General features: G+C 39.4%; 2 protein-coding genes across 2 annotated transcripts; both read right to left on the bottom strand.

Moving 5' to 3' along the window:
- Positions 1 to 4,619: 4,619 nt before the first annotated feature.
- LOC110724459 (transmembrane protein 64-like) lies at positions 4,620 to 10,238 on the bottom strand. The gene is made up of 5 exons (XM_021903879.1): positions 9,868 to 10,238; positions 6,778 to 7,045; positions 5,641 to 5,877; positions 5,339 to 5,556; positions 4,620 to 5,134 (listed from the first exon to the last, which is right to left on the bottom strand). The coding sequence occupies exons 2-5, from the start codon at positions 7,024 to 7,026 to the stop codon at positions 4,861 to 4,863; spliced, it is 978 nt and encodes a 325-aa protein (XP_021759571.1). The 5' UTR covers positions 7,027 to 7,045; positions 9,868 to 10,238; the 3' UTR covers positions 4,620 to 4,860.
- A 168-nt stretch (positions 10,239 to 10,406) lies between these two features.
- LOC110724448 lies at positions 10,407 to 12,205 on the bottom strand. The gene is made up of 3 exons (XM_021903865.1): positions 11,768 to 12,205; positions 11,544 to 11,711; positions 10,407 to 11,468 (listed from the first exon to the last, which is right to left on the bottom strand). The coding sequence occupies exons 1-3, from the start codon at positions 12,203 to 12,205 to the stop codon at positions 10,407 to 10,409; spliced, it is 1,668 nt and encodes a 555-aa protein (XP_021759557.1).
- Between the last annotated feature and the right edge of the window lie 12,805 nt (positions 12,206 to 25,010).

The raw sequence follows: 25,010 nt of genomic DNA, 5'->3' as shown, positions 1-25,010 counted from the left end.
TAGTGACGTGCTAGGGTTTGTTATTAATCTTGTTAGTATCATGCTTAGGATCTTGCTATTATTATGCTTTAGCGTTGATATGATTATTTTTATTATGATTATAATTGTTATAATTAATGGTTATCATGTTGCTTGATATTATATTTATTGTTATTGCTTGATCACGCCTTTTGTGCATGTTTAAAGGGGTGTTTTTCCTTGAAGGATTTAAAGCCGCTCTTCAACAAGGCTACATCACCCAAAAGCATCCTTATCTTCTTCGGGTCAGGGTGAGCAGAGGTCTTAGCCGGCTGCTGGTAGTCAGCTGCGAAATTATCTTGTTCAAAGACAGAAGCATCTGATCCCGATCTCTCGGCGGCCTCCTCACCACCTGTCTCTTACTCTGCCTCTTGAGAGGAGACAAACTCCTCACCGCCTGACTCCTCTTCCACCTCTAGAGAGGAGACGACTTCCTCACTGTTTGTCTCTTCTTCAGATGTTGTCCTTGTCACGAATAACCTCATCTGCGGGCACTTCCCTAGCGCGCTGATGTCTGGTCTTAACAATCGTTTGTTTCACCCTGGCCATTGTGTCCTGCACAGATACAGAGAGGGAGGAATTCGGGGAAGAGCAAAGCAGTTTTGACTGATCAGAAAAGACACCCCTGGTTTTGGATTCAGCCGTACCAGGATACCGGCTGAATGTCCTAGGCAGTGCCGAGTGTGTGGATGGAGAGTCCATTTTTATTTTCGAAGAAGGTACACTGACGGAAAAAAGAATTTATACAAACTGAAAAGAAGAAAAGGTTGAAAGAGGGTACAGGCGGTTACCTTACTTTGATTCTGAATTTTCTGAAAACTGCAACAAACGGTGACCGGGTGTTGTAAGTGAGCACTCGAAAATCTTGAAAACTCTAACGCAAACGGGATCAGAGAATCTCTCTCTAGAATCTCACTTTCTCTCTCTAGAAAAATCTCAGAAGTTTGTAAATGAGAGGAGAGAGGGGGGTAAAACACTATTTATAGAGGGGTGAAACGGAGGTATCCCCGTCACACCCCAGAAGATGAATAGTCGTTATTACTGTTCACCACTCACACGGAGACGCGTGTCACAGGCATCACGTGGCCCGCCACGTCACCCTTGTGAGGGGCAAATGTTTAGGGTAAAAATACCCTAGACACGTGGACCAATGAGAGAGGCCCACGTGTCAAGCTCTGGCAGGCCACCATAGGCCACTCACCAGCTGACACGTGGCAACCTCAGAGAATAATCAAAATTGCGGCCTTCAAGGGCCTAATTCCCACGCACTTTGCGGCGCAGCCCATAAAATCTAGGTCAGAGTGACCTAGGGAGAGGCACTTTTCCAACGACCTTATAAATAGGGAGAAATTCCCCAAAATCAGGGACACATTCAATCATTTATTACATCCATATTCTCTCACATCAGAGAAATCTCCTGATCTCGGAATCTGAGATGATCTCACTTTTACCTTTTTCCGCACTTTTTATTTACTCCAACACGTTCTAACTTGATCGTCGGAGGCGGAGCTCCAACCACCCGGAGTCTCCGTTGTTTTTGCAGGTACAACTCATCCAGACCAGTCTTTGTGACGTAACTCTCCTGAGGGACAAAAACACCCAAAACAAAAAGTACAATCATAAACAAAAGTTAGAGAGAGAAAGTGCAAAATTCAAGGGTAAATTAGGAAGTACAATGAATAAAGTTAAAAAAAAAAAGGTGAGAATATAATGGTATTTATATAATATCATAAAATAGAAACAGGAACAACATTTTGGTTCTCTAAAATAGGAAAACATTTTCTATATTATGGGACAAAGGGAGTACATGTATTTTATCAATATCATATATTATTTCTAACAAACCCTACTTTTGGCCAATAATGACTTTATTAGTCACTCTTAACCCTCATTTAACCCAGTTGACCACCTAAATTAATCAAAAATAATTTTTTTTCAACCTAAGGTAAAACCCTGTTATTTCATTAAATTAAACCCTCGTTTCCTCTCTTTCACTCTGTTCGATCTTTCTCCTTCACCCTTGATCAAATTCATCCAAGCTTCCTCCTTCAAAATTCATACTAAGGACTTGTTCTGTTAAGCTTAATTTCAGCTCTCAATTAAGTTCAAATTCAATTCCTAAATAGCTATTTCACCTCTAAAAAATTCTTTTTTTTTTAGTGTTTTCGAATTACCGGATTTTTGCATGCATGGTTTATGCATTTTAGGGTTTATGGCTTTTGATTTTGGTTGATTAAAATATGGTTTTTAACTAGGCATAATATGTAACTTGATAAGAGAAAATAGAACCCTCTGTTTAGAGAGTCAAGTTCATTAGGCTGGAAATGCAAGTGTAGGTTGAATACATCAATTATGAAGTCATGGACCAAAGAAAATCCAAGAATAAGGTTCATTTCTTATCTAGATCCCGTGAGTAGAGCAGAAGAGTGATGCCAATTTGCAGAATGTTCTTCAAATTGATGGTGAAGTTGAAAGTCAGAGGTCAAAGAAAAGACATAAGAGAGAAATTTAGGTTAGTTTACCTTGGGTTTGAAAAATAATATCTTTTTTTTGGGTAATTTAGGTGGTAAACTAGAGATAAGGGTAGTTTAGGTGATGGTGAATTTGAAAGTTAGAGGTCAAAGAATTCTTTCAAAAAAAAAAGTTAGAGGTCAAAGAAAAAGCATAAGAGAGAAATTTAGGTTAACTAACCTTGGGTTAAAAAGATATTTTTTTTTTTTAGTAGTTTAAGTGGTAAATTTGGGGTAAATGAGAATTAATGATGATTTTTTTTTTTTTTGAGGGGAGAGTTAATGGTGATTAATGATGCTATTATTGGCCAAAATTGAGGTTTAGGAGTAATAGTAAATTTGTAAAAAAAATAAAATAAAAAATTGCAGAAGTAATTTACATGTTTCTAAATTTACAGTTTTAATTCCCTAATAGGCTTTATTGTGCCATAATGACTGACAAATTTTCCTTGATTTTTGTATGGATAAGACCCTCTCCAATGGTGAGACTCAAGTGAGTATTTTTAAGAGAGAAAGTATTTTTTGTAATGTATACCAATAAGTTGGTATCTAAACTTAGCAACTCTAAAAGAAAGTTGCTAAGTTTAGATAGACCTGGAAAATGGATCATTCGGGTTGGGTATGGGTCGGGTCAAGTTCGGATCAAAAAATTATCGAGTTAAGTTCTGGTCGGGTCGGGTCGTTTCGGGTTGATTTCGAGTCGACTGATAATCGGGTCGGGTCGGGTATCGGTCACCACTTGGGTTAGAGTTCGGGTCGGGTCAATTTTCAGGCCGGGTCAGTTCGGGTCGGGTCAATTTTCAGGTTAACTTCGGGTCGGGTCAACTTCGAGTCGAGTCATATTCGGGTGATTCATTGGGTTACATTCAACTCTGTATATATATTTATTTATTTATTGACAAAAAACTCACTATATTTATTAAGGCTATTTTTTTCATGAAATATAGTAATTGTTTAACTTATATTAACCTTTTTTTTTTTTTTTTGTGTGTGTGTGTGTGTTTAGATTGAGAATAACTTTCAGGATCTCCTGAAACTAAGATGGATGCTCTAACTAATTGAATTATACCTCAATGTCTTATTGATCTTAGTTTTAATACGTACTCTTATTATCATTGTCATTGTTGTAATAATTTCTTTGAATTATTCGTATACTCTCTCTGTCACAAATTACTCTTAATGATTTAATATTTAGCACTATTTACACATCTCACTTTGACCGTCTTTTTAGCTATTATATGAAAGTCAATGTAGTCATGTAAGATGTTGTTGGGTCTATTTTAATGTATAATTTCCTAATATAAACTTTTTATAACTTATACAATTATTTAGTAAAAGAAGTTAAAGGTCGGGTCATTTTCGGGTCGGATCAACTTTGAGTCTCGGGTCAACTTTGGGTCGGGTCGTTTCGGGTCAACTTCGGGTCAGGTCGTTTCGGGTTGGGTCATTTCGGGTTTTGGATCAAGGTCGGGTCGGTTCCACTTCGGGTCGGGTATGGGTTAATTCGGGTTTTGGGTCAATTTCGGGTCACTGATTTCGGGTCGATTTCGGGTCATGGGTCGGGTCATCAGGTCTGGGTCAAGATTGCCAGGTCTAAGTTTAAATACTCAACTTTGAGTCTCATTTGACAAAAAAGGGGGGCCCTTATCAATATTCTAATATATTTTGTAATTTATTTAAGTTTTACCTTTATTATTATTATTTTTTAATCTTACAATAATTTATGTGCCATAAATTGAAAGTGACATTTGTATATTTTAGAGAGTCACCGTTGGAAAATTAGACTTAACATGAGTTGCTAAATTGAGAAATGGGTATGATCTCACCATTGAAGGTAAAAAACAACTCATTTTGTATTTCAATACTTAAATTAAGTCTCACCATTGGAGACGGTTAAAGCACAAACATTGGTCTAAATGATGTTTGTGAATAATGTAAAGTTAAATTATGGCGCTAACCAAAGTCATATTATGACACTTGTCAAAATGAGGGAGTGATATAAATTACTCTGGTTAAATATTGTTTAGGATGAACTGATGAACGTAAAGCAGATGTAGCACCATAAACTTCTCAGAAATTTAGAGAACTGCAAACTAGTAATGAAAAATTGGATTAAAAAATTAGTATGCACCATTATGTTAAATCAACAGGCCAAAAAAAAAAAGAAAAAAAGAAAACACTTAATACACATGAGAATAAGATTAGACGCATTATCTCATGTTAACAATGTGCGTATGATGATACATTCTGTGATATACAAACATTTCATCCCCTTGTACCCCAATTTAGCAACTCCTTATTTACAAAGCTAAACTTATCTTTGCTGCCTACATTAAGAATTGTAAGATGTCAGATCTTGATGTCTGGGTCTCTCGAGCGGAAGACTGTCCATTTGTATCCGGAAATCATGGGTTGATGAACCTCCTTCTCGGTCTTCCTTAGCATCTGCCATCTTAAGTTCATCTAAGGCTCTCTTGGCATACATAGTGAAAGCAACAATGGTGAGTATAGTAACGATGAGGGAGATTATATTGTACACAATCTCCACCCATGTTAGATGATGATTCCCGTACTTGACATCAGCAAATGTCCTTATCAATCGGCCACTGCAATTATTATTTTGTTAATCAATATTTAGGCCAGAATCCAATAATATAACGGCTGTATGAGCCTAAGATTAAAGCACTAATATGAAAATGGCGCCTTTTAGCTTTTACAATCAGAACAAGCTAAGCATTTTCTTGTTTGTCCTCTCTTTCTCGCTTTAAAATAAAGAATGGGTATGGTCGACAATAAAAACATGAACTCACCTGTATATGTATATAAAAGCTTCTGGCACCATTCCAGCAATTGATCCCCACAGATACGGCCAAAATCTCATATTTGTCACCACAATTGCATAGTTGAATATAGTATAAGGAAATGGTGAAACCCTAAAGATTGCGACCACACGAAACTGATGAAACCAACTGCCTTCTGCAGCCAATCGCAGCATAGCAGCCTTATCTGGCCATCTATTTAACCATTGCTAGTAACAAATGATAAATGATTAATGATCAAGAAAGAGGAGTGAAATATAATTTATCAAAATAATGAGTTCTCGGCATCTTACATGGATTCTATCCCGGAACAGCAATCCAATTGCATATGGAAGAATCATCCCAATAGTTGTTCCAACCATGATTATCACAAAGCCTAGACCATAACCAAAGATCATGCCTGCTAGCCACATGGAAGGTCCGGAAGGGATCAAAAGTACAGGGAAGATTGCCAAAGAAGCAACAAGCACCAAAGCAAGTACTGGACGACCAAAGGCAGTGGCTTCCCATTGCATCATTGGAAGAAGAATCTACACAATAATAGATGCCAAAACAAGAGGCAAGTGAATTCTGGTTAAACAAACAAAGAACGCCACGCCAAAGACAGTGCAAAAAGATTTATGACTTTCTGTTTTGAGGCAATGTCTTTTGATTTAAATTAATAACATAAGAACTCTAGCCATGTCCACTCTTGGGATCATTCACCATCATATGGGATCACATATTTATTTGTACGTCATAGGTTGTGATATCTTAACACAACAGAATTCACTCAGAGATTTGATGTGAGTATGCATGTCAAAATGACAATTTCCGAGGATCTGCTCATGATAATCTCCATTAACAAGAGCAAGAATTTATAAATTAAAATTTATAAGTACGATTTTGATAGAATTTAATATCATACGGTAGGTTTTAGTTTTGCCTTGCATCCATTTTTAAAGCAACTATAAGTATATACAATTTCAGATACCATTTCCCTAACTAAGTATATGCAATGCGAGCACCAAAGTGTAAGAAAAGCAACAATCAAGGTCCTTACATGTTGAAGAATGGGGCGGAGGGGGAGGGAGAGATGAAACTACATGATGTGATGCTTTTATTAATTTAATTACTTGGTATGTAGCTCATGTAATTCTTTCCTGTCATTGATTTCATGACTTTCAAGACATTTCTGGTTGGGTAAAGCTTTAAGCTATTCCTATGTCATTTCTATAAAATCATGATTCTACACACAAGTTTACTTTTATCTGTATGGGTGGCAAATGTTGGCAATTATTGAAAACTGCAGCAATAAATGAATAATACTTTATGATCCTTGATTCTCATGTGCTTTAAGACAAAAATAAACATAAATCAATTTAAAAAGAAAAAGAGAACATAAACGCACAGTTTTAGGGAAAAATTGAAAGAAAATGAACAGGACATACCTTCTCAAAAACAAATGGAACTCCCCATTTTAATAATACAAGAACACATGCTACAGAAGTACTGAATAGTATCAAGGCTTTGATCCACCAGGCTAAGGACTTCGATCTGACTTCAGCCTGGGAATGTAAGACCCCAGCTTCAGTCCTCTTAGTTAAATCAGATGTCACCAGACTTACATATTCACTGTCTTCTCTTATAGCAGGTCCAACATCTGTCTCATGCTTAGCTAACTCCAACGAGTTTGGCATCTCAATGAGATCTCAAGATCTGTCCAAATGTAAACATGTTATGTAAGCATAGATCGTAACAATAATAAATTCGATAATGAATTACGGCGAGACTTTTTCCCCCTTCAACTTCCTCATCATGCGCCCCTTACCATCAAAATTAAAGTTACAGAAAAGCACAAGTAAACAATTTGACTCAAAGATCAACAATATCACAGATAACTCCCACAAAAACCCAAGTTGGACACAATGCACCAAGTAAAACTAGAAGATTAAGGCACCCATTTCTCAATTTCTAAAGCTGCAACTCTATCTACTTTGGCAGTCCAATCAACGACAAAAGGGTAGTGGAGACAATTGGGATAAGAAGAATAAGATTCCATCCAACCAATCAAAGCACTTAATCAAAAAAGAAAAAGAACAAAGACTAGATAAAAAAAAATGAAGAACCTGAAGAGAACATTAACATGGAAACCTATTAGAAAAGAAATGAAAATAGCAGCTAAAAATGGAAGTCCATGAGTACAAAAATAACAAGGGTATGCCTGAGGCAATAGCCACTGACTGGGTCAAGAGGAAGGGGTGTGCGACACATAAAAGTGAAGGATGGGTATGCAGAGCAAAGCAAGTAATAATGCAAACCTTCAAGGACTTTCTCCTATCAAGCTTAATTTGAGCTATATACCGTCAAGAATATTCTACAACCCAAAACAATATAAGACCACACTTAACCCACTTATTTTCCATTGATTTACATTCAACAACTCAGCTTGCACAATACAAGCCAACCCTATCCTTTTAGGATTAAGGCATTGGAAATGTTACTGTTGAGCTAAAGAAGCAGAACACTACTACATATGAATCATTGGTACGGGGCCCACGTGATAAATTGATAGTTGCAATAACAGCTACATGGAGAAGAAACAACACAGTACAAAAGGTAGATATAGGAAAGATTTTGGTATTGTTCTTTTTACATTATTCTTATTACTTAATCATGTTAGAATCAAACAAGACCGGACAAGAAAATTAGACCAAATTATAAAGAAAACTATTCAGATATAAAATAAGACTAAAATAGAATAATTCAGACCAGACTAGATTAGAACCTAAAAAAAATCATCTCAGAACACCTTTGATAAGGTGAAGAGAACATAGCTTTCATGAAGCATCATGGGTAAAGATAGAAAACCTAGACATGGATACACCTTCAGAATATGGAGATAGAGTTGATTTCAAATACGCTCCAAGTGTTATATAAACTGACTAAAGACTCTGTTTCACCAATTACAAACTCTACTACTTATAAGCTGATTGTTGCTATTTTAAAACAAATTATATTGTTATAACCAAACTGCAATGGTGGACTAAGCTACATTCCAAGTTTTCAACGTTAAGTTTTGAGTATGTTACCTGGACTAGGGTACCCATGTCCAACACGGGTACGAGTCCACGTGTCCGACTCGGCTATTTTGTGAAATTTTTTATGATTCTGAACTAAAATTTAGTGTCTAAGCATCCTACCCATGGCTAAGTGTCGGGGGTCCGACACGGATACTTGAGGTGAAATGAAGAGTGCGGGTGAAATAGTATGACTATTAAACTAAACCGAGACTTCAACAAGTTTGACCAGCATGTTGGTCTGACTAAATATATCACACCCCTATTAGACTCAATCATGCAATAAGATTAAAACAATTTCTCTATAGAGTATTTACTAGTTACCCTGTTAAATCCACCATAATTCTTACTATTAATGTCAGAATCACATTCCAGTAGATACCTTGAAAGAAACTAGCTAATTAGCTACAGAAATCTGTTACTTTATCAATTGGCATTCACGATTTAAAGACCACCCAACTTGTAAGTTGTAACTGCTCGGGGATTTATGCCTCATTTGACTTGCCATACAAGAGAATCAAGAGATTTTTTAAATTTCTAAATCATTTTCACATGCTACTTATACCTACCAATAGAATATATTTAGATTATAATAAGATCAATCATGGTACTGAATTAGTCATAGCCAATCATGGCTTTCCATTTACATTCAATACCTGCTACATATCAACCAAAACACACAAAGCACGCACTTTCCACTTTACCAATGACCAGTGAAAACTATGAGTCTTCAACGGATATTCAATGACAGATCAACGGATATTCATTTTTTATTTTATTATAGCCCTTGTGAAAAATAAAAGTAATTTCCCCACACACACCCCAACCGCAAACTATTTTCAAGTCAGATTAGAGTCATTCCAATTTCCAAACACCTCTTCTCAGATCGTGCCATAAAAATGCCGCGATTAAGCATCCTATTATTTTTCCCATTCACATTCACATACATTTATTGATATCAAATTGAACAACTACTGTAAACAGTCATCCAAATTCCGAAACCTTTCACTCAACATAATATCTTCACAAGTTAAACTCAATATAACAACCCCTCACTATTTCAAGGAAATTTCTAAAAATAGCTATAAAATAATGAAACCGAATAACATCAATCACAGCATAATACAAATTAGACAGCTAATCTTCGATCATTTTAACCAATAAAATTAAACAAAATACTTAACGGCTACAATTACATCATTAGAGGGAAATCATTTAAATCTAACAACAACCAAACATCAAAAAAGATCCAACCCCCAATAAAATTAATCAAAAAGGGTACCCAAAAACCCCAAATCCAACATATATAAATATACAAATCAAATATAAATAATAACAGCAACTTGGGTTCAAATTTCTTGCACATCTTAAATAAACAATAGTAGTATTAAGTATTAATTAGGTGAAATCAATAATAATAATTAATAAAACGTGCAAGAAATGGTAAGAGGGAATCTTTACCAAAAATAACCCACAAAAATTAGGGATGCACCCGAAAAATCCGGCAAAGAAATCGGCAGTTAGAGCTCGAAGTTCACTCAGTTGATCGGAAAAATAGTTGTTGAGTTAGTGAATTTGATGAAAATTAGAGGAAGAAGAAGGTTGTTCAGGAGTAGAGAATCGGAAAAATGGAGGAAGAAAAGAAGGAAAGCAAAGATTAATTACTTAGCTTAGGCAGCTTAGGCGTGCCAACGGTACTTGACTGACTGTTCCCATGCGTGTGGGGGAGAACGAATGTTGTTACACGTCATATAATAAATCTTTTGAATTTTCATTTTTCAATGTTGCTAATTTTGAAAATTTTGGGGGAATAATTTGGGTTTGATTTTTTTTTTTTTTTTTTTTTTTTTTGACAAAGGTTAACTAAAAAAAACTTAAAATAAGTAGATAATTAACTGACGTTTCCTAGATAAAGTAGCCAACTAGTGAGCAGGAAGAACCGCACTTCCAGGAACCTTCTGAACAGAACAAACTTCAAACAAAGAAAGGATATCTCGGAGCTACTGCTGAACCCAAATAGTAGCCAAATCCTGCGACGGCCTGTGAAGGATAGAAACCAATAACAAACAGTCAGTGCGTAGAAGGATACGAGAATACCCACGTTGGAGAGCCATCTTAAGACCAAAAAGACAAGCTTGAAGTTCCGCTTGGAAAGCTGAAAGAGAAAAACACGCACGAGCCGCACCACCCAAACTGCTGGCTGTATCTAACGAATAAAAACACCAACTCATGCCAGCCCGACAGTCCGAAGAATCCCAGGCTCCGTCCACTATAAGAATTACTGTAGGAGAAATATTAGGATTTCCCGCAAGAAAGGAAGAATGATTCGGGGAGCCAAAACCAGGGGGAATGGAGTAATCGAAAGAAGATGAACTCCTAGCCGCCTGACTCCGAGTAGTCCAATCCTGAGCAATCTTGAAAAGCATGGGCAGAGAACAGGTGGATTGTCTAAACCGAATGTGTTTACGATGAATCCAAATGGCCCAAGCAAAAGATAATATAGAATCCAAACCATCCCAATTCTTTATAGATATGACAGAGAGGAGTAAAGAGCTAAACCACTGATGGAAGGAGGTGTTGAAACAAGGAAGCCGAATACCTAGAGGACCACAATGCCATAATCTCCTGATAAATGAACATCGAAGGAATAAATGCTCGGTAGTCTCAGAAGCATGAAAACAAAAGGAACAAACAGGATCTACAGGTCGACCCTTAGATCTCAAAGTATCCGCTACAGGAAGAGCATTGTGAAAAATTTTCCAAATAAAAAGCTTCCATTTGGGTAAAATAGGAAGAGCCCAAAATTTACTCCAAGTAATAGGATGAATTGGAGAAGAACCTTCAAGAAGCTGATCCGACAAAGCGACCAGCTTTGCATAAGCCGATTTAGAGGAAAATTTGTCGTCTCTCGAGTATTTCCAATAAACATAATCATCCATCAGCTGAGGAGGACGCTCGAGACTCAGAATCTTGGAGGCAATGGTTGACGGAAACAAAGCATGAATTAAAGTAGGATACCAAGCATTTGAAATAGGATCCAAAAGAGAAGACACCAGAGTCGGCTGAACCAATCCAGCAAGAGAATTCTTAAAGTAAACTGGAGAACCAGGCACCTAAGAATCCTGAAGAATGTGAACCTTAGAACCATTGCCAATTTTCCAAGCAAGACCAATCTTTAAGGTCTGTATTCCATGAAGAACACTTCGACAACCCCAGGACGGATAAGAAAGACGACCTTGTGACCGGAAACACAGAAGGGAAGGGTACTTGGCCTGAAAAACCCGAGAAACCAGGAGTTGCGGATTCTGCATAATACGCCAAGATTGACGAGCAAGCAAAGCAGAATTAAAAAAAAAAAAACCAAATGCCGAATACCCAGACCACCCAAACCCTTTGGAGTAAACAAGACAGAAGGAGGAGTTAAAGCCAAACCCTTGGAGTGATTCCCTGTTTTCCACCAAAATCTGACCAATAGATTGTTAATTTTGTCCGAGATCGAAGAAGGGATCTTAAAAAGAGATAAGATATGGTTAAGAGAAGCAATCAACACCGAGTTGATCACAACTAATTTGGCCGCAGGTGAGAGATTTAAGGAAGAAAAACTCGTTAACCGAGAAGTAATCTTGTCCACAAGAGGTTTAAAAGCTGTGCATTTACTTCTACCCATATCCACCGGAAGCCCCAAATAGGTACCAAGTGAAGGAAGACTTTTTAGCTGTAAGGAATTGGCTAAAAAATCTCGATAATCCTCTGGAACATTAGGGCTAAAACGAACAAAGGATTTTTGTAAATTTATCATCTGACCTGAAATATCACAGAACTGCTGGAACAACTCCAAGAACATTGGAATAGGCCTGGGGAGAAGGTTGGAAAAAAAGAAGAGATTCATCTGCAAAAAACAGATGTGATATAGAAGGAGCATAACGAGATACTTTAACTCCTTTAAAAAGACCGGTGTTCTCCGCTTGATTAATCATAGCTGAAAAAATTTCCATACAAAGAACAAACAAGTATGATGATAGAGGATCTCCTTGGCGAAGACCACACGAGGGTCTAAAAACCTTAGTCGGATTTCCATTAACAAGTAACTGATAAGAGACTGTCGAAACACATTGTTGAATAATATGTATCCAATACGGGGGAAATCCAAACTTCTGAAGAACTTGCCATAAAAATTGCCAATTAACTCTATCATAAGCTTTGTTCATATCAAGCTTGAGAGCAACTGACATAGTACGACCCCGCAAGTGATTCATATAAGTGAGAACTTCATGAGCAAGAAGACCATTATCTGACATGAGACGACCCGGAACAAAAGCAGACTGACAGTCGGAAATGAGAGAATGAAGAATTATCCGAAGTCGAGCAGCAAGACACTTGGTAATACATTTATAGAGAACATTGCATAGACCAATAGGTCTAAATTGTGAAGGTTGTTGAGGATTATCTACCTTCGAAATGAGGACAATGAATGTTCGATTCCATTCCTTAAGCATGTGACCATGCAAAAAGAAATACTGAATGGCTTCAATAACCGAGGATCCTACAACAGACCAATGAGACTTAAAAAAGGCAGACGTAAACCCATCTGGCCCAGGAGACTTAGCATCATATATACTAAACATAGCTGCTTTAATTTCCGAGGCAGAAAAAGGAACCATAAGATTAGTCCTTTGAACCTTCGATAAACAGGGTAAACTCAAGGTTGACCAATCAACCTCAGGAATTTGTTGAAGAGGTTGATTACTTCTGTAAATTGAGGAGAAGTAATCAAAGACAATAGATCGAATCTGATCCTGATCATAAGTCCAATCTCCTGAAGAAGTCTGTAAACCTTGAATTGTATTCTTTCGACGACGGTTCTGAACATAAGAAAAAAGAAGATGTGAGTGAGAGTCTCCTAACACATCCCATTTAAATTTAGCCCGCTGCTTCCAGTAAAGGTAGGCTGCCTGAGAATGCTTGACTTTTTCTTCCCTTAACGAAAGAAAAAGATGTCTATGAAGTTTGGATTCCAAATTTTGAGCTAATGGGGATATTGAATCATGTAATTCTTTCCAATTGATGCCCCAAAGCTTTCTATGAGTAACACACCATTTAAGCAATTTTGAACGTAAATCCTCCAATCTCCTAGAAATAGAAAACATAGGGGAGCCCAAAATATCCAACTTCCAAGAGAAAGATACGATAGAAGCTACTTCCTTTGAGAGAAGACACCAGTTGTCTACTCTATATGGTTTGCGACCCTCCGAAACTCTATGTTCCCGAAGAATAATTGCAGCATGATCCGAAAATAGAATTGGTTGATGCAGAATAGAAGCTTCAGGATACTTAATAATCCAATCATTTGTAGCATAGGCTTTGTCAAGACGTTCAAATGTAGGATTACCATTATGATGTCCATTGGTCCAAGTAAATGTAGGTCCTGAGAAAGGTATATCTAACAACCCTGAGTCAAACTTCCAGTCAAACATAGGGTTTGATTCTTGTTCACACATATAGATTACTTTTTTAAAATGCAAGGTTTTGACTTTTGAGTGGAAAGCTTAGTAGAGTTAATTAGGTGTATGGGATATGACTCAAGTTATTGAGTTGATGTAGTGTCATTTGGAATGATCTTACGGAGTATTATCTAATTTTAAGTTTTATTATGGTAAAATTGATCTCAATGGCACTAATAAGTAATAATGACTTGTTTGGTGGGAAAGGTATCCCTTTTCAGTAGTAGTCACTAAATTCGAAACTATTATCATGTGTGCAACGCGAATGATTTTCATTATAGGAACTTATTAGGGAAGAATCGCGTTAATCCCAACGTAAACCATAAGCTAAAATTGCACTGAATTAAAAGATATATTAAACTTAACTTATTATGGAAGAATGACTCTACTTTACCCTAAAACATTCATGTTAGGATAAGCTAAGTATTTGTTGGACTAGACCCGTGTCAGCCCGATCAAGCATGAGTTCGTAGAGGAACTCAATAGTACCGAGATCAAACTACTAATAATAAGTTGTAATAGAGTCGTTAGTCAATTAATTGAGAGTTAGAATAAGGGCATGTTCACATTTACTGAACTGAGCTGAACTGAACTGAACTAATTGCAGCAGAACTAAACTGAACTAAATAGAGCTGAAATTAATATTTTATGAGAGAAGGAAATTAGGAACTGAACTAAACTAAACTTATTGGAGCTGAACTGAACTGAACTGAAATTAAGCTGAAGTGAACAGACCCTAAATTCACTTAAAGTCAAGGTTTTTCACTAATGTCTCTTGCATTATGTATTTGCTCGGTTTATGTTCCTTTAAGTTCAACAAATATTGACTAGCAAATGATACACATACAATCATTATTCATTCGGTACTACCATACATTTCATTCCACTCTTACAATATTGCATGAAAATCACAACGCAATCAATTTTTACAAAATACTATTGCCTCCTTCTCTTTATTAAGAGCCTATATTTTTTTTGTAGGGAGCCCAAAATTAAGAGCCTATTGGAAAATGTTATACATAGCCCTAAGGGCTACATATAAGCATTAAATTTACACTTGAAAATCGTAAAAAGTTAAGAAATCATCAAAATATAAACACGAATTACACTGATTTGCGCGTGTTTTTGTCATGAATTCCTAATTTTATACAATTTTCAAGAGTATATTTAATGCTTATATATAGCCCTTAGGGCTACATATAACATTACCCTTTTTGTTTTAAGGTTGTATTATTTTATAATATTCATCACTTTTTGATGACTTGTCAATTCACTTTTTTATACTAAGATGACTTTAAACATCAATTTCCAACACTTTCTCTCTCCTTCTCTTCAATTATTCCCTACCACTTTTCTTTTTTTCTATCTCTTTTTAACTTTACATCCACTTATGTATTTCTACCAACTTTCTTAATTCCCTTGAAAAAAAACCCTAATAAGCTCTTAATTAAGGGATGGAGGGATTACGTTTTTTTTTTTTTTTTTTTTTTTTTTTTTTTTTTTTTTTTTTTATCAAATGCAACAACCAAATAAAGCTAATGCAACGGCACATACAATTAATACTGCAATAGCTACGTCAAATGTAATAGTTACACCCTAATGCAATGGCACATTCAAAACCATTGCATTAGGATGGTCAAATGTAATACCGAGTAGTTACACCCTAATATATATATTTGCCGACTCATGAGAAAAGTCCATGAGATCAGACATAGACTTGGTTCCCTGAACTAATATGTGATGACTATTTAGATATCGCCGCATTGGTATATGATTTTCTTCTTAGCATTCATATAGTTACACTTCTTGCTTAATAAGGTTGTGCTCAATGAATAAAACTTAGGGTCAATGTAATGGCGGATCCAAGATTTTCGAATTTATGAGAAACCATCAATAATTGATTACTTGTTTCAATCCAAAAATTATATAAAAAAATTTATATTTCACCAAAATGATTTCAATCCAAAAATAGGATATAAAAATACATACTATAAAACTACTACATTAAACTAACTTTATGATTTTTTACTTAAAAACAAGAATTATTAAAAAAAAAAGTTAGATAACTTAAGAGACCGGTTATTAAATATAACAGGTCTCTTTAATGAAATATGAAAGTAGCGAATAAAATTATTTTAATTCAATGGCCGACAAAAAGAGACCTGTTATCTAGAAAACAGGTCCTTAATGACGTGGTGACAATAGCAGCAACAAAGAGACCACCTAGGCGATCTCTTTGATGTTTAAAAAACTGACAGTGGGCTGGCTAATCTCAAATAGAAGCAAAAAACAGATCCCCTATCTATAATATGCGGTCTCTTAGATTTTTTTTTATTTTTTTTTATTTTTATTATTTTTTTTTTTGTGCTGGTGAGTCACATGACTCACTGTGCACCTTAATAGATCCGCCCCTGGGTCAATGAATAAAACTAAGGGTCTGTTCTCATACGTTTATTTTCAGTTCAGTTCAGTTCAGCTTAGCTCCTAATTTCCTTCTCTTATAAAATATTCAGATCAGCTCAGTTCAGTTCAGTTCAGCTCAGCGCAGTTCAGTTCAGTTCAGTTCAGTTTAGTCAATGAGAACAGTCCTTGATACAACACACTTAAATTGATTCAACTCATGATGGTTCATTTATTCTATTACTTCTTGTCTAGTTGTCTTCCGTAAAATCCAATAATTATATAGTGTCATTGCTTGATTGGTATGAGCATGCAAACAAACTCAGGAAATATCGAATCTTAAGTCTTTTATTATGAGATTTACAATAAATTTAGATAATTTTAGATGGCCAATGCACCATGCTCAAAAGGCAAAAAGAACATAATGTTGTAAAGAACATACCATGTTTGACAAATAACATACCTGATTCAACATGTTTTTTTGGATTTTAATAATACAAACCATTTAAATATGTTCTCTAAATATGCCTTGTATGTTCTTTGAGGTAATGAGTGATGCACAAATCCTATTTAATTTTTTAATTATCATATATCAATTTTTTTAATAATTATCGCATAATTTTTGAGTTTACGGCTTGTTTACATTTACTGAATTAAGCTGAACTGATTGGAGCCAAACTAAACTGAACTGAATTAAATTTTTGGTGAGATAAGGAAATTAGGAGCTGAACTGAAATGAACGGAACTGAACTTATTGGAGCTGAACTGAACTGAAATGAACTGAACTAATAGGAGCTGAGCTGAAATGAACTGATTGGAGCTGAACTGAATTGAATGAACTGAACTGGACTAAACTGAAATTAAGCTAAGTGAACAGGCCCTAATCAGGTGTTTTTTGGGTTATGAAGTATATATTCTTTGCATTATAAATTATGTTCTGCAGGAAAAACTGTAAAAAATAATTAAAACTTTGAACGGTCTGTCAAAAACAAGCCGAACTTTTGATTATTTCTAAATAATATATACTACCTCCGGTCCAAATTACTCGCAACTTTGGAATATTTTATATCTCACAAATAATACCCCAAAGTTGCGAGTAATTTGGACCGAAGGTAGTATAAACTTTGCGGGTATCCAGTGTAAATAGATTATTCTGCAGCCTGAATGCCGGTTAATTTTTTTTTTAATAAATTCGTTAAATTTTGTAATTTTACTATGTAATTAACTCTTAATAACAAATTTAATGATTGTTAAATAGCAATTAAAATATTATTAAAAAAAAATCTTACAGAATATTTTTTATTTGATTCAAATATTATATATTTGTTAGATCTAAATCTCTTTGTAGATGTCGTATGACTTATTTATGAATCAATTTTATTTAAAAAAAAAAGCAATTAGATATTTAAAAAAACTTATTCAAAAATACAATAAAAAAAACACGGACTCCTCCACCAGCCACCACCGAGTTTCGACGCCAGCCTTCCTCCTAGCCCCCCGGCGCTAGCCATGCCCAGATCCCACTCCCCGCTGTCGGTGCCAACTCCCCTCCCCCCACACGTCACCCCCTTCCCTCTTCCCCGATGCTAGCTGAACCACCAAAAACCCATGTCCCACCTGTTTCGGGGTTTTCTGATGTCCTGCGGGAGAGTTACAATTCCGAGACTGGAACCGGACGCCTGTACCTGCAAAATAACGGAGACTCCTGAGTGCTCCGCCTCCAACGGTCAAGTTAGTACCTGATTAAGGAGTAATTAATACGGAAATTAAAGTAATAAGACCTCTCTAGGTGAGAGTGTTTAATGTTGGTAATCTGCTTTGCTAGCGAGATTAGCCGGTTATTAGTGTTCCGTAATGTTTCTGTTCTTCTCTGTTCTTGATTTCTTCACCGCTTAATTAATGAGGATTAATTAAGTATTTATAGCCTTGAGAAGCGTGCCACTCTCTAGGTTTAGGGTAAACCTAGGGCTGACCGGGCCTCTAGACAGGATTGGGCCTTGTTGGCCGGTTTTCCCATTTGGCATGGGTGGACACGTGGCGTGCCTCGATTGGTCCGTAGAGGACGTATCTGTGATTGACACGTGGCAGGCTCCTATTGGCCTTCGTGAAAGACACGTGGCGGAACCTGGTTGGTCCACTTGTCAGACGGTGATTGGTGGATAAAAATCCCCTAATCATTTTCCCCTCACAGGTGGCATGTGACTGGTCACGTGTCGCCTGTGACAGGTGTCGCACGGTGACAGGCGACGGCCTGCTACAGGTGTCACCTTGCAAACGGCCGAGAGATTTTCCCGCCCAAATTTTGAATTTGGAAGCGACCCTTCGCCTTCTCACTTTGCCTATATAAGGAAGTGCTGACTTCGGTCATTTTCACATTTGAGAACTTTGCGAGAACATTCGGACCCCTGAACTTGCTCTGACATTTCGGACCTTTTCTGCCTACCGCCTGTTCTGACAAGCCGACTGCACCGGATTTCCAGAACTTCATCAACCGTCACTCGTTCAGGTAACTCAGTTCTCTTACTCTTAATTTTCTTTTTATTATTTTTTTTGAAATGGCACCACGGAAGCACACGACACGACCTAAGTTAGTGATCAGCCGGTCACCGGGGACGGCTGAATCTAGGACTAGGAGTGCCGCCTGCCCTTTTCTGGACCCATCTTTGCCCTTTATACAAAGTCCGACTGTATCTGTGTCTATGCAGAACGTGATGGCCAGAACAAAACAGACTGCTATGATATCAAACTCGGACGGCTCCTCCCAAAGGGTGCTCATTAGTGAAACATCTGACCAGGCGCCAGATGTAGAATTGAAACGAGGCGGCTGCCAAGCCGACAGTTCTGAGAGAGGGGCCAAGGTGGTCCCTTCCCATCTTACCGTTGACATGTCTAATTTTCCTCCTGCTCCTTCTAAGGGAGAGGAGGCGGGCCCCTCTAGGAGAGGGGAGGAGTCGTCCTCTTCGGACTCGTCAGAGGACGAGTCCGAGTCCAGCTCTTCTGGCCACAGTTCTCCAGGCTCAGAAGAAAGACATAGCCGCCTACAAGAGGCGAGACTTTCTCATGCAGTTGAGAAGGGGGACAATTGGGCGGAGCCGTCCGCCTCTTACAGAGAGGAAAACGCCCCCTACTACTGCATGGTACCCCGGGGCCGGATCGCAACCATGCAAGACAAAGTGGAGAGCTTTATTGCTAACCACAGAATGGGCCCAGAATTTTTACTGTTCGTGCCGGATCCAGAAGACACTGTCGTCTGGCCGGCTGGTACTAGCTATGATGACGGCTGCTTTGGCTGCTATGTGGCGGCCATCAAAGCTGGACTGCGCTTCCCATTACATCCGGCTGTTCAGCGGATTTTAGATGGGTATGATTTGGGGTTATGGCAGTTAGCCCCCAACTCTTGAGTAAACGTACTCGGCTATGTGGCCGGGTGCGAAATGTACGGGGTGGAGCCAAGCTTTGAGGCTTTCGCCCACATGAACTATCTCAGCCGGACCCCTAAGTCGGGAGGTACCGGCTGGTATCAATTAACAAGCCATAGGGGTTACCTCATGACGAGAGGTAAGGCGAACAAATGGAAGGATTGGCGGAACACCTTCCTTATCATTGAGGGTTCAGACACGGAGCTGAACCAACGTTTTAACAAGTGGAATAGGGATCCGCCTCTTCTCGCAGGCGGCCGCAGCATGCCGCCTGTTCCCCCAAAGGCTAAAAGAGAGATCCTAGACAAAGGACTCTTCAAAGTAGAGACTAGGGTGAACCCTACTTCAGGGGTACGAGAGCAAGTACCCCTAAACTGCGTCCCGAGCTTCAAGTGGCTCTATGACGAGTACTTTTTGGCTGCCTGTGGCCTCAGCAGTCGGTGCTCTAGAGGTAGCCGGCCTGACAAATACTCTGTTTTTTTTCACGCCTTGTTTACTTGGGATCTTTACTAACTTTGCTGTTTATTTTTTGCAGCTGACGCCATGAGTAAAATAACAGCATCCAAGACTGCGGCGGCCATGTTGCGGGCCTCTCTCATGCAACAGTCTTATGCCGACTCCCCCAACAAGGGGGCACCCTTGGTAGGCTTCGAAAACTCTTCCTCTTTTAGGAGTTATCTTATGCATATACTAACTCTTTTTGTTTTCAGTCTGGCACTCCAAGAGCTTCTTCCTCGCAACAGCCGGACCCCAAGGCCCGGAGGACGACTGTTGCAAGTTCTCCTGGGTCTTCCAGGAAAACAGTGGCGGCTGAGAAGCAGCCGGCCACTTCTTCTAAAACCCCGGCGGGGCCGCCTAGAAGTATGGACAATCACTTGTAAAAACTTTCACACTTGCTTCCTTCTTGACTAGGTCTAACTTGCTTTTTTCTTACGCTTGATGCAGCCGGCCCTCAGGGGCTTGACTTGGTTGAGGTAGCCAAGTCCATGATCAAAGTAGTTCCTCCATCTGAAAGGGAGGCGGTCAGGGGTGCCGGCACCCTTGACCTTGATGGGATTTCAGGGGTCCTTGCTGAGGTATACTTGGCATATTTTTGAGTATTTGAGTTCCAGGACGCCTGTTATCTTTTTTGTTTGGGAACTGACGCCTGTTTTTTTTTTTTTTTTTTTTTTTTTTTTTTTTGTACTTAGGCCCTGCTCCGAGTCAACAGCCTTCGCAAGCCGATTGATCGGAAAAACAAAGAGGTAAAGGCCGCAAAAGCTATGGCCGCCTCCAACTGTGATAAGGCAATGTTTCAAATTGCCCAAAATGAAGTACTGACCATTGATATTCTTTATTATCAGGCGCAGGCTACCGCCGCTGTTCGGGCTCAGTTAGAGGCGGCCCAGAAGAAGAATGACGAGCTGGAGGCGACCGTCACAAATCTTAAGGCCGAGTTGAAACCTCTTCGCCAAAAAATGCACTCTTACGAAGCCATGGAGAAATCTTTGGCCAACGTAAAAGAACGCCTGGTGAGCCAAGAGAAGAGTCTTACCCAAGAGCTCTCGGAAAAGGCCGAGCAAGAGAAGAAAGAGCTCGTCCGGGAGATGGTGGAAGACTCCGCTCAAATCCAGCGCATGACCTAGGGCCGCCTGTTCCCCAATGCCGACTTTGCCTCATGGGAAAGAACGTACCGCCAGTGTTCGGAAACATATAATCAAGAGATCCTGGCGGCTGCTGAAGAAGAGGCATTGGGAGATGCGTTGGAGGAGGAAGAGCCGGTTGTGGCGCTTGTGCCACTTGGGGGTAAGGCATCAAAAGAAGGTGCAGCTGAAGCCGAGTCCAGCAAGAAGAGTGCTGACCAGGCGGCATCTGCTAATACTGAACTGCCCCCTTCTTAAGCTTAATGTATTTTTTCCACGGCCTGCGTGCCGTTTGCTTTGTAATTATCCGGCTAGGGGGCCGGGGTTTTGAATATTCTGCTGGTCTTTAATGACCGGCTTATTTTTAATCAAATTTTTGTTTTGATTCAAATTTGTCTAAGTATTCCATATCTAATATCCCATTGTTCACTAGACCGACTGTTGTACATGGCCGAACGTTGCAAACAGGTACAAATAGTAAGTACGCCGCCTATGCCCCTGGACGACTGGTTGTCTGTTTCCAGGATAGACGATCAGTCGGCCATTTATTCAATCGGTATTCGAACTATTTATTCAATCGGTCTGACCAAGTAAATAGTATTACCTAGTCGCCAAGGAATTAATTAGGATAACAAGCGGCGGGTACCGGTTGTTTCCCTTTATTGCCAATGTTGGCTTTTAACTCGTAATTTGTTAACCTAGCAAGAGTAGTGGTTGAGAGCCCCTGTTTATTAAAAACAGGCGGACGACTCATACCTTTTAGGCTCCATACTAAGTTTGAGTGACTATTAAGTTATCATAGGAGTTACTTAGTCTTCGTCACAATCTAGATTGAGTAGTAGAGGTACCAGGCGGCGTAGGCCGGCTAGACCCCTTGATTCGCCAATGTTTGTTGGCTATTAACTCAATAGGTACCCCCTGCATTTATCCCAAGTAATACAGGCGGTCATCTGACTCAGATGTCAACTGCTACCACTGGTTTGGTTAGTGATAGAGTTATCCTTGTCTCAAAAACGGCTACGTGGTTGCCCTTGGGGACAGTCGTATAGGTGCCGTGTAATTAGTTTATAGAACAATGTTCCACCCAAAAGGGAGCTGCTCTCTGCGACGAATTTCATCCGGAGGGATGCCGTCGGACGCCTGCTATGATGTTGGGACAGGTCGTATTAGTTTTGTAGATTTGATCAGGTGGCTTGGCGCCTGGTCTGATCATTCGGCCGATGGCCTTGGTAAGTTCTTGGTGAACGTAGGTGCTAAGTAAAAGAAGGGTAGCCGCCTGTTAGGCACAGGGTCGGCCAGGCCCTAATCTTTTTAGCTAAGTATTGTGAGTAAAATACTCAATGGAGAGTAGCCGACTGTAAAGGAACAGACGGCATGCCCCTCTGAAGATAGAGTGAAAAACTCAATGGAGAGTAGCCGACTGTAAAGGTACAGACGGCATGCCCCTCTGAAGATAGAGTGAAAAAACTCAATGGAGAGTAGCCGACTGTAAAGGTACAGACGGCATGCCCCTCGTAATACAAAAATTGAATAGTAAGTGCAAACTTTATTAAGTAGCTCTTTACTTTACATCTTTCAGAAGAAATATTTTTTAAGGTTATCTACATTCCAAGTTCGAGGCAACGGTTGTCCGTCTGGTGTTTCCAGACGGTAGGTACCGTCCCTGACTTCCTCATAGATTCGGTAGGGTCCTTCCCAGTTGGGAGTTAGTTTGCCAGACTCATTAGCCCTACCAACTGCTTCCATTTTTCTAAGTACAAAGTCCCCTACTTTGAGTGGACGCCTGTGTACTTTTTTGTTGTATGATCTAGTCATTCTCAGGCGATAGATCTCATGGCGCAAAACATCATTGCCCCTCTTTTCAGGAAGTGAGTCTAATGTCAGGCGCATGGCTTCCCAGTTTGCCTCTTCGTCATATAGCATTACTCGAAGAGTCGGCTCGTAGTGTTCTATTGGAAGAACAGCTTCCGCACCATAAGTTAGGAGGAATGGAGTTTCTCCAGTCGCCCCTTTTTCAGTCGTCCTAATGGCCCAGAGAACATGTGGTAGTTCATCCGCCCATAGGCCGCCTGCTCGTTCAATCTTTTTCTTGAGACCGTCTGAGATGATTTTATTAAAGGCTTCTACCTGGCCGTTTGCTTGTGGACGGCCGACAGATGCAAAGTAGTTTGCAATTCCTTGGTCACCCAACCAGCTTTTGAGAACAGGCGTCTCAAATTGGGGACCATTATCAAAAACCATAGACATGGGAACTCCGAACCGAGTGATGACGTTTTTCCAAATGAATGAAATTACATCTTTCGTCTTGATTCCCTTTACAGCCTCCGCCTCTACCCATTTAGTGAAGTAGTCAACGGCAACAAGTATATACCTTCTGCCGCCTGTAGCAGGCGTATATGGACCCAGAATGTCCATGCCCCACTTAGCAAACGGTAGTGGGCTGTGAATGGTAGTGAGGTCAGTAGCCGGACGGTGAATTAATTTGCCAAACCTTTGGCACTTGTCACATTTTTTCACCATCTCCATTGCATCTGCTTCCAAAGTAGGCCAAAAGTAGCCCTGCCGCCTTGCCCTTTGAGCAAGCATCCTACCACCTATATGAGAAGCACAGAAACCAGAGTGTAGATCATCTAGTATCTCTCGTCCCTTTTCAGGAGTAACACACTTTAAGAAGGGTTGAAGGTACCCCCTCTTGTGAAGTTCTCCCTGTATCATTTCAAAACAGGAGGCTCGTTTTTTCAGTGCTGCCGCCTGTTGAGGATCATCTGGCAGTGTACCGTTTGTCATATATGCCCTGATTGAATCCATCCAGGTTGAGCTTCTGTCTAGGATTCCAATAGGGTTTTCCTCGATGCTTCTCTTCTCCATTACTTCCCAAAAAACAGTTCGAGGAGTATCGGAGGAGGCGGATGATGCTAATTTTGACAGTGCATCTGCCTGGTTGTTTTCTGATCTCGGCACTTGGATTAAATGGAAATCCTCAAGGGAGCCGACTGCTTGTCGGACCGCCTGTAAATACTTGATCATGGCCGGATGGGTTGCTTCGTATTCGCCATTGTACTGACTCACTATCAATTGTGAATCAGAACAGGCGTCTATTTTTCTTGCCCCTGCCGCCTTGCACATGCGGATCCCGGCTAGTAAAGCTTCATATTCCGCCTCATTGTTTGAAGCCTGAAAACTGAAGCGTAGAGCATACTCGAACCTGTCGCCCTCTGGAGATTGACATACGACGCCTGCTCCACAACCATTTGAAGTAGAGCTTCCGTCCACATATACCTTCCAGACTTGGTCTGGAACTTGAGAGTCAGGAGGGCGAGTCATCTCTACAATAAAGTCAGCAAAGGCTTGCCCCTTCACTGCTTTTCTAGGCTCGAAAGTAACTTCGAGGCTCTGTATTTCTATGGCCCATTTGATCATTCGTCCTGACGACTCCATGATGGTAAGGGGCCGCTTGATTGGTTGGTCGGTATACACGACGACTGCATGTGCCAAAAAGTAGGGCTTCAATTTTTTAACAGCCATGAAGAGTGCAAGACCAAATTTCTCCACTAGGGGATACCTCAACTCGGCATTTTTCAGTACGTGACTGACAAAGTAGACTGGGAGCTGACAGCCGTCCCTTTCAGCAAGGAGCACAGCGCTTAACGCATGATCAGAGA

The sequence above is a fragment of the Chenopodium quinoa genome, unplaced genomic scaffold (genome assembly GCF_001683475.1).
Source record: "Chenopodium quinoa cultivar QQ74 unplaced genomic scaffold, ASM168347v1, whole genome shotgun sequence".
Taxonomy (NCBI): Eukaryota; Viridiplantae; Streptophyta; class Magnoliopsida; order Caryophyllales; family Amaranthaceae; genus Chenopodium; species Chenopodium quinoa.
The sequence above is the reverse complement of the archived record's forward strand: the minus strand, read 5'-3'. Positions and strand labels throughout refer to the sequence as shown.

Coding starts and splice junctions, on each gene's coding strand:
- LOC110724459 (XM_021903879.1), bottom strand. CDS start 7,026: ATGCCAAACTCGTTGGAGTTAGCTAAGCATGAGACAGATGTTGGACCT. Junction 5,878..6,777: donor TTCCATTTGTTTTTGAGAAG/GTATGTCCTGTT, acceptor ATTATTGTGTAG/ATTCTTCTTCCAATGATGCA. Junction 5,557..5,640: donor TGTTCCGGGATAGAATCCAT/GTAAGATGCCGA, acceptor ATTTGTTACTAG/CAATGGTTAAATAGATGGCC.
- LOC110724448 (XM_021903865.1), bottom strand. CDS start 12,205: ATGATAAATTTACAAAAATCCTTTGTTCGTTTTAGCCCTAATGTTCCA. Junction 11,712..11,767: donor GTCTGGGTATTCGGCATTTG/GTTTTTTTTTTT, acceptor CGTATTATGCAG/AATCCGCAACTCCTGGTTTC. Junction 11,469..11,543: donor AAATTGGCAATGGTTCTAAG/GTTCACATTCTT, acceptor GGATTGGTTCAG/CCGACTCTGGTGTCTTCTCT.